Genomic DNA, 9880 nt, shown 5'->3' with positions numbered 1-9880 from the left:
AATTCAGAAATAACTTTAGCATTGTCGTTGCTTTAACATTAGCTAGCGGGTGCCGACTGGCTGGCACCGCGTTACAAAATGGCATACTTTAACTTTTTACTTTTAGTACATACTGCAGCTGCCCTTACAAAGTACGTACTCTTGGATGCAGTATGCATTCAAAAATGCTTTTATGATGTAAAAACACATTCTTAAAGAAGGGAATTTAGAAAAAAAAAATAATAATCTAATTAATTCTTAAAATAATTCACAGATTGTATCATTTATGTATTTTACACTATATATTCCAGTGGTTATTTATTTCATTATAACTAATTTATTGACATAATGCTGAACAGTCTAGAGCTCCATACGTCATTTTCTTGTATATGTTATAAATCAAATCAAAGAAACACTTTCAGAAATGATCTAGTAGACATTTAAGATATTTTCTAGAATTAATGATGTTGAACAAAGGCTCCGTTAATCTTGGATATGGTCCAAAGCTGGTATGCAGCTCCTGCTCAGGTGGTATGAATGTGTTATGAAGCAGATTTCTAATAAGGTGTACTGCACCACACTTCATATAAAAATGTAGCTTTTTCAAATGTGAAACATCTTACAATTCAAGATAAACTTATCAGACAAACTTCCTCTATGCTGATTACTTCTTTGTCATCTTAGTGTTGTAAAATCTTATTTCCCCATCCGAGACAGTTTAAAAAAAACAAAGAAAAAAAAAACAAAGAAAAAAAAAAAACTCCTGAGGGCAGATGTTGCACATGCAGCAACATTTAAACAAGTGCCTACCTTTGCAATTCGAATCTGTATTTCCCTTATCATCACTTCTGAATGTTTAACGAGATTAACTGCTCAATGGCATGACCTCAGTTTTGTAACAATGACGGCGGCAAGCTGCTGTGGATCTGTCAAATGAGGGTTCTTCTCCATTACTGAGTGGACTACGTAAGCAGGAAAGATGTTACAAAGGTTCCGATATGTTTGATACTGGTGGTCTGGGATGACATACCGCTCTGAGTGTTCAGCTGCAGATGGCATCTCCCATGGCGAGTTCCAGATTTGTTCCATTTTGTCTGGCATGCTGCGGACCATCACTCGCTCGCAACACGGCATCAGGCTGTTGCTCAAAGGATATGAATGGTATCCGTAGGACTCATTACCGCAAGGCAGAGGGTCCCAGCTCGCATGCTGCTCCCGGCACAGGGGGGGTCTCCTCTGTCTCATCGGGTTGCTGTCGTATAGCCTCGAATCGGATATGCTGTCCATGCGAGTCATGCCGAGAGACCGTGAGGGCTGTGAGGACAAAGGTGGGAGGACATTCTGAGTGAGGGGATAGTCGCCGGGACAGCTGGACCTGGCCCCCACTGGAACATGCTGGATGTGTGGTGCCAGATGAGATCCGGGCTGCTTGCGGGGGCCCTGCTTGGGTTCCTCGGGGCCATAACTCTGTACCCTGGACAGTGCTTCATGGCGAAACCCATGGGAGAAAGCTTGCATCCTACCCTGCGCAGGAGACTGCTGCTGCCCCTTCATGCTCTCCTCTAAGCTGCTGTCCACGGAGCTCGGGTACATGTCCCCATACGAGGAGAAGGAGTCACTGTTTGAATGGCTGAGGCAGGACTCATGGCAGTGGCTGGGATTTCTCTGGTACACACCATGCTCGTGCTCCATGCTACAGAAACTGTCGACGTTGTGCATGCTGCTCATGCTCATGTTTGAAAAATCACTGTGCAGCGAATAATACCCATGGTCGCTAACCGAGTCATACTTTGGGAACTGTTCGCCGTATGTAATAGAGGCGCCATGACTGTTGGTAACTAAAATAGGAGGGTACTGTACACTGGACATGTGCTCCAGAGAGCTGTGTGCGAACTGCAAAGAACCTGGCACCGGGCTGCTGGCTGATCGTGTGTTCAAGGCCCCGGCTGCGTGACTCTTGGCGGGCTGCATGGTGGGCACGCTGAGAGCGGACACAAGGGAAGGCACTGAATTTGCCTCGGACTTCCTCGCGACGGAAAGTGCCTCAGGAGGTTCACAGGCCACTGAGCGAATACTGGGGTCGGATTGACGCTTGGGCGCCACGCGCTTGACCTCAGAGTTGCCGTCCCCCTTTACAGTTGCGGGACCGGTACCGCATTTAGCTAATGCCCCCTCACTCATCGTCTTCACTGCAGACAATTTGGCAAAAGCCCGTAGTTCATCAGCCACCGACCGCAGTGGCTGGTTGACGCGCTCTGGATGATAGTACTTGCACTTGTGTCCGTATGTGCACTTTTTCCCTTGTTTAAAGAAAAAGTAGATCAAGGTCAACAAAAGTACACACTCAAAATACGCAGACAAAGCTGACAAATCATTCAGACTATGATTTGAAAAGACATTTAGAGAACTTACCATAGGGGCAAGGTTGCTTTTTGTGCTCTGGAACGACAGGACGCTTGCGGAGGAAATTTTCTAAGCTTGGACCATGTCTTCCCAAGGGATCATCAGGTGGCATAAACCTATTCAAAAAAGTCATTCATAAAATGACAGCTTTATTATTTCCAAAATAAAGAGTCGCTGTAGATTTTCTAATTAGCAAAGGCCATGATATAATCACTAAATAGATTATGACACACATAAATAGTTGTTTTTGAATAAATAACAATGTATAATACTAACCAACTTTGATATAAAAAAACATTCTGTTGTTACGGATGAAATATCTTATCTTTCAATAAAGACCTTATCCTTAATATCCATGACTTCACTCACGAGTAAAAGTCTCCCAGAGTGCATTTCTAAATACTTTTAGAATACTTACTTGTCATTGACAAACGAGTACATTAAGAGACGCTCTTCTATGAACTTCTTCCACTCTGGCTTCTCATTTTGCAAGTCCCTGTAGTTGTCGTTTGACACAATAATTCCATCAGAATCATAAGACAGCTTCACTATGAAGCGATCGTCGTAGCACACCACTCTCCTGCCCTGGACTCTCCGGGATGGAGTGAAGACCAGGATCTTCTCTTTTTCCAGCTTGCGTAATATTTCTTGATCTGAGGGGACAAGTGTCAAGTAAGTTGCGATTTTGACTGAACAGCTCATCATAACGCCATAAAAAACAACCAGAATATCAATCACAATGTATTTTGGATGGCGATGGCATGCATTTGGGTTCTATTATAGTATTTTATCAATTAATTAATAATTAAGCCTTTATTAGTCCCACAATGGGGAAATTATTTCTCTGCATTTAACCCATCCCGGAGGAGCAGTGGGCTGCAATGAAGCGCCCGGGGAGCAACTTGGGGTTAGGTGTCTTGCTCAAGGACACCTCGGCATGTTGCCAGTAGAGGGGTTTGAACCACCAACCTTGTGGTTACGGGACAAGCGCTCTACCTCATGTGCCACAGCCGCCCCAATTAGCAAATTAGTGTTCCAGCACCCACTTCTTGCTGACCATGACCAAACCACAAGTTAATGCCTTAAATTACATGTTGTTGGACTGTTGTCTTGCCAACTACAACAACTACGCCCAACTTCAAATAGCAACTGCCTCTCAAACAGCTTTGGTACCTGTGATGAGGGCATCAGGCCTCGACTGTTCCTTCCTCCAGGCGGGGACAAACACAGTGATGTCCTTGTGTCCTTTCTCCAAGAACCATTCAACAGCAAGCTGGATCCCACGACAAGAGAACACCTCCTTGTTTCCATGGCTAGAAAACAGAACAGTGTGGTATGAGAGCTACGTTAACCTCACAAAATGCACATTTATTAGAGGCAAATGTTTCCGCAACAAAAGAGAAACGTGCATGAAGCAAAGACCAATTAAATGTGTGTGTTTTAGTGTCTTACCTCATTGCCACATTTGAGCCATCGATGACGATGGGCCTGAGGTTATCGTACGTATCCACAGAGTCGTCTTCCACCGACACCTCTGGGCTAACAGTCTCTTTAACACAGGGGGGCCGTGATATTAACGTTGCTGTACTGCTGCAAGCTTGGATGTCAGGCTCTACTTTGTTCCCGAGCCTCACTAGCTCAGCGAGAATGTCGTTAATAAGTGCAGCCGCCCCCAGCTTGTTGAGCACCGTCTCCACCTGGTCTCCCGAATAGCCCAACTTCAATGCGAACTCCATCTTAGTCTGGTACTCTCTGTCGCTGGCAGGCTTGATCCCTGGTCCGGCGCCGGTGTCATCCTCGCGAAGTTCTTGCGCAGTGCTACCCTGGGAAAAACTGGGCCGGTCGAGGCATGGAGAGCGACAGAGCTGTCGGTGGGGTTTCGCGACGGCCAAGGGCTCCCTCTTCTTACACCTGCTGGTCACCCGAACCCTCTGGTGCTGCTGCTCTTCTGGTTCGCTTTCTGAGCTGCTCCCGTCCTCGGAATCATCACTGGCATGCTGGGCCTCGCTTGAGTCAATGTTCTCCTCCCTGCATGGGCGTTTTTCCATTTTGAGCTTCTCCACCATCGACCATACTGTCATCACGTTCGTCTTGACACCTCGAATTTCCACCCCATGCTTCCTCACCTCCACCGCAACCAGGGAATCATACTGAATGCTGGACTTTAGCGCCACAGGCTCCTCGTGTAGAGCCAAAGTAACACGTGTGGGCTGGAAAAATCTAACTATTAAATCCTGAAAGAGCGAAAACACAATGATGAGTTTCTATTAGTAAACTGTGTTCAACTTTAAACGAACCTTAAGAAATCATTTGTCTCTTATCCCATACAAAGACCTCATTTGTTGGCCCACCAAGAAGGACTATTATGTATTTCTGTATCTTTAAAAGTCTACTTGGAAAAGCAGTTGAAAGATAGAAGAGTTGAGGCTAATGTGGACGCAAAACATTTTCACACGAGAAAAATGGTGTTTCAAAGTGCAGGGTCCGCCACTCACCCTAGTTGTGGTAGACCAATAAATGCTCCACCTGTGGGAAACACTGATATCTGGGGCAAGTGACAAAGAAATTTACAAAACTAAGTCAGACAAATGGAACATACGAGTCATCAGCATTAAGAAACAAAAAAAAAAAAACAGCAGCACAGGAAAAAGGACTGATATGATACATTACAGGTACATTTGGACAATCTCTCTCTGACTGTTTGTTCTTTTTGTGGTTCACAAAAAGCGACTTCAATCTTTTGTTTTGTTTGTTGGTGAAACTGGATGGTTACATACCCTGCAATGTCTGCAGGCGATATGTCTAACTGTCAATCCTGTTCTGAGTGAAATGTTGTAGGTCACAACTACAAACTCTCTGATTCTTAAACATTTACAACCAATGATGTATTTAAAGCTGTAAACTGTTACTAACTGCACGTTGAAACAATAGCAAAGCATCGTGTACAGAAATTCACTTTAGTCATTTTTCACGATAAACTAATACATACATTGCACCTCCTGCTTGTAGGTGCAATATGTTGAAAATATAGATACAACAGATATTAAAGTCTCCACCTGACTTCCCTGTCTCTCTGGCTTACTTGTCTTTAAATGAAAAAAGCCTTTTCTTCCAGCACAGAACGTGTTAATGTGCTGCAGTACAACCCTCGCCTCAATCTGCACAAAAGCCTTATTGGTCTTGCAAGCAATATTCGAGCCAGACACACGTGGAGGGAGTGCATGAGTTAACATAACCTGAGACAAAGTGTGGGCAGCACAGAGTATCCCTGCGCCTCCAGCCCTCTGACAGACAATCTGAATCAAACAGAACTCCCGAGGGAACAAAGCTGTTTTATGGTAAAGCAGAAAAGGACTTCATGTGCGGTACACGTATATTTTTTTTACATATATTGGTAATCAAATAATCTTGATAACAAGTGTATTAATGAACAGAAGCCCTAGTCTACACTTTCCCCCAGTCTTGCAGAGAGAAGAATACAGCCAGCTTCTGGCTTCGAGAGGCACAGCCCATGATGTGGGTTGCTTAGCAACACAGCCTTGTCATCAGCTAACTCCTTTTTACCAGTCACGACTAACACAAACACAGCTCATCATCTCTCTTCAGGCAGTCAGTAAATGCAGAACACTTACAGCTACACTACAAATCTACACTAAAACTCTTGAGGCAGCATATTTTGTGATAAAAAAAAACCCACATTACTTAGCAAATACTATGTCATTGGCAACATCCTCATCAGGTAATACACAAGACTGATATTCATGGAAGATCTTGGAAGGTTGATAGATATTTTGAGGGTTAATCTACAGCTACAAATGCATAGCTTTTACCTCCCAGCATCAGTTACGTACACCGTCTCACTGTCGATCAAAACTTAGATTTGAACATTTAAAACAACTAGCTGAAATAGGGGGGCTTCTTGAGGCACTTTTTTATAAATCACACATCCCACTGCCAGTTAAGACATTTTTACAACATGTTTAAGGGAGCAGAGCTCTTCCAGTCCTTTTCCAATCCACCTCCAGATTCACAGGCAAAGACTCAGCAAGGCCTCCAGACTATCTCTGCACATGCACAGGCTCGTGTGGTTCTGTTTCATAGCAACAAGTGAAACAGGTCCCTGAAGCCATCTTTTACATTGCTGATGCTGACCCTACATAGTATCCAGTATAAAGCAGGGATATACTGCACAGTGGTCAGAGGAGGTTACATGTGCCACTTGGCTGGTTGTATATCTTGAAATTAAGATTGAAAAATAAAAAGTAAAGTGCAGCCATCACAACAACAAAAAAGATCCAGTAGTTATTTCATATGAGACAGACGAATGACAGAACAGCACGTAATAGTTACTGTGTACTCTGCATTATATAGTTCTGACAAACACTTTCTGCAGTCTTCGCTAGCAGCTTTTAGAAGACCCTTCATCTCAAACTATAAAACTCTGTATATTCTGCAAAAAGGGCGCGTAAAGATTATCCGTGCCAAGAAATCCCTTATCTTCTGAGCTGAAAAGCACAAAAAAAGAATGTACATTTTTGGTCATGAATATGCTTTAACATAATCCATGGGTAAACTGTCATCCAGCACGGGGAACCAAGAAAAACTAATGACATGTCTTCTGCTACAATGAGAAGACTGAATGCTGACTGATAATTATTACACTGCATACACACCAAAATCCTCCATTTGACCCTGGTAGATGATCTCATCCAGTGTGTCAATCTAAGACTTCACTCAGGGAAAAAAGATTTCTCATTGATAAAAAATAAATAAAAATATTTTGCTTTTTAACATACGGTACTTAAAGACAAGCTGGGAGAAAGGTCACTTGCAAGTCTTTTCACAATGTTTTTTAAAAAAGTACAAGTGATTACTGGGCACATGGATGATTACTCTTAACGTCTTAGGCTAACAGGCTAATCTCCACCGAGGAAATCAGGATCATTTGCCTCATATCACAAATACATAATACAAAGTTGAACCCATTCTATTTACTGTTACTGTATGAATTAATTAAATACTACGTGAATGAGGACACAAATAACCTGAATAACTTGCTTTATATTAATTATATTATTCAAGTGTAATGTATGTCATAAACTTTACATTCACTTCTAACCAACAATGCTATATTGATGTGAGCTTCTACTTACCTATTTTTTTAATTATTTTTTTCCTCTCATCACTTTGAGAGGAAAAACCCAAGGAAATTATACTTTTAGCAAGGGGATATTAAAAGTATGCAAAAGAAAATGAGGACTGAACTGAATCCTCATGTTCAGCCAGTATTTTCACTGACTTACTGTCACAGCAAACAACATGAATGTGCAACAAAACTCAAACCCTGCATTGATCCCGATGACAGTGAGCATACAGTAAAAGCTCCTATATGGACTACAGTATTGCATTCATCAGTTTACTAGTTGACACGTCAATAATAAAAAATAAAAAAAACTCAAGTGCTTCATTTCAGTAGCAGCTGCATCCTGAGTGGAGAAGGGTGAAAGGGAAGGTTAAACACTATGACAGTGACACAGATCTCATCCTTACAACGCACACGTTTTCACAATACCGTTAAAATATCCCCGGTGAACACGACGTCACCTTTGGGATTGACGCTGATGAGAGGACGACTGGTCTGACACCCGAAGGCCCCGAGCACAGCTATCCCCCGTTAGCATGCTAGTTTACCTTCACTTGGCCAGCTGGAGAGGCAACATTTTAGCTTCGTAAACTAACCGGCACGTTTCGGTTTATCTCGTTGTTCGTCGGCTAGACAGCGATTAGACAGCTGCTACCGATCACCACCGAGCGCGTCAGGCCACCCGGTGTCTGTGTAGTTAGCTACCGTGGCGCTCCGGTGATGGTAGCATCCCGGTGGCTCCATAGGCTAACGGGAACGTCGGGATGCTAACAGCAGTTAGCTTTAGTGTGCTAGCCTTTTGCCAGAATACTACTGTAACTTGACATAAAGTTGACAATCGATGAATATTTCAAGTAGAGGTGAAACACAGCGACAAAACGATATTCTCTACATCATTTGCACATATCTCCCCGGCTCCCGTTGCCTCCACACGGTGCTCCTCTCACCTTGTTGCTGTCATCCTCCTCGCCTGTAACACTTCTGTTTTGCTGCCATTGGCGCTGTCGCAGTTTAGTCCGGGTTGCCAGATAACGCGAGGGAAACAAGTAACCTAAGCGGTGAAAAGACACCCGGGTCAGAACCGCAGATTTGTCATAGATTCCTTACTGGGGTTATTAAATGGGAATCACTTTATCATTAATTCAAAGTCGGAGCGTAAATTTTAATACAATTTGGGCTTGACTGTTTTTCTTTAATTCCGCAATAGCTAGACCTTTTCTCTGATCGCAATGCATTAAGTGAGCTGCCGCAAACTTCAGTTCTAATTAAATAAAGAAGCTTGATCACGTAGTAGTCACGTATTACAATTAATTATGTATATGATGTACATGAAACCTACAGTACCAGTCAAAAGTTTGGACACACCTTCTCATTCAACTACTTTGAAGAATCTAAAATATAAAACATATTCTGGTTTGTTGAGCATTTGTTTGTTTACCACATAATTCCATATGTGTTCCTTCATAGTTTGGATGTCTTCAATATTATTCTAGAAGTAGAAAAAAAATAAAAATAAAGAAAAACCATTGAATGAGAAGGTGTGTCCAAACTTTTGACAGGTACTGTAGGTGCCGGTGATTTCTAAATTGTGTGCAAGCAGCTTGACATCAACTCCCTGCAAGATGGCCATGGTTTTGAACCAGAATCTGTACTGTCTACTCAGGTGTTCAGTTAAAATGTAAAACTCTTTACTGCTCATAGGTGTCAGTGTGAATGTGTTATAGTACAACACAAGTGACGCGCTCTGGTTTCACTGATTTGGCTCCTCCACAGCCCGGAATATCAACAAGTGAGGGGAAAATTAAAAAAATTAAAAAGTGGGGAAAAAAATGTTTATTTTTACATAAGGCAGTGTTCTAGTCTGACAAAACAGTAACAGATTTTCATGAGAAATCCCCTAATGTAACATGGGTTTAATTCAATAAAAAACATTAAAAAAACTCAAAAACAAAAACAATATTGCTAATTTGTAACAACCATTCAGAATACAATGTTACAGTGTACAAATAGCTGAGAATATAAATACAAATTCTTTGACATTTCCTCAGTATTACACTATAAAAAAATTACATCATCTGACAGCTTAACTTCTGACCATTCAAACATTAAATGCACAAGAAAATGAAACAAGGTAAAAAAAAAAGGTTTATCTTTTGACATATCATTTCGAAATCTAAACAAAGTCCAACTACGTTTCCACAAGCGTACAGTAATGTAATAATGTAGTGCGTCATTTCAGTATGAATTTTAAATTCACAGGTGGTCAAGCTGTTGGAAAAATTCAAAAAACAACAGTCACAGTGAGGCCGATTTGGTTTGTCGGGCCAGAAGAAAAACAGTAAATTTGAGACTATT

The 9880-nt window shown here is 42.1% G+C and overlaps 1 protein-coding gene across 1 annotated transcript; it reads right to left on the bottom strand.

Annotated features, from left to right (window-relative positions):
• Nucleotides 1-462: 462 nt before the first annotated feature.
• Nucleotides 463-8487, bottom strand: zc3h12b (zinc finger CCCH-type containing 12B). Its single transcript, XM_054626295.1, has 6 exons — nt 8473-8487; nt 3835-4616; nt 3556-3695; nt 2801-3035; nt 2392-2498; nt 463-2279 (listed from the first exon to the last, which is right to left on the bottom strand). The coding sequence occupies exons 2-6, from the start codon at nt 4461-4463 to the stop codon at nt 853-855; spliced, it is 2538 nt and encodes an 845-aa protein (XP_054482270.1). The 5' UTR covers nt 4464-4616; nt 8473-8487; the 3' UTR covers nt 463-852.
• Nucleotides 8488-9880: the final 1393 nt, after the last annotated feature.

The sequence above is a fragment of the Anoplopoma fimbria genome, chromosome 24 (assembly GCF_027596085.1).
Source record: "Anoplopoma fimbria isolate UVic2021 breed Golden Eagle Sablefish chromosome 24, Afim_UVic_2022, whole genome shotgun sequence".
NCBI lineage: Eukaryota > Metazoa > Chordata > Actinopteri > Perciformes > Anoplopomatidae > Anoplopoma > Anoplopoma fimbria.
Note: the sequence above shows the minus strand (reverse complement) of the source record. Positions and strands in the feature narration are given on the sequence as shown.

What these genes read in the sequence shown, in the direction of transcription:
- zc3h12b (XM_054626295.1), bottom strand. Translation starts at nt 4,463, where the DNA reads ATGACAGTATGGTCGATGGTGGAGAAGCTCAAAATGGAAAAACGCCCA. An exon ending in GGCTCAAATGTGGCAATGAG is followed by an intron (nt 3,696 to 3,834) that starts GTAAGACACTAA and finishes TCTGTTTTCTAG; the next exon opens with CCATGGAAACAAGGAGGTGT. An exon ending in AAAGCAACCTTGCCCCTATG is followed by an intron (nt 2,280 to 2,391) that starts GTAAGTTCTCTA and finishes TCTTTAAACAAG; the next exon opens with GGAAAAAGTGCACATACGGA.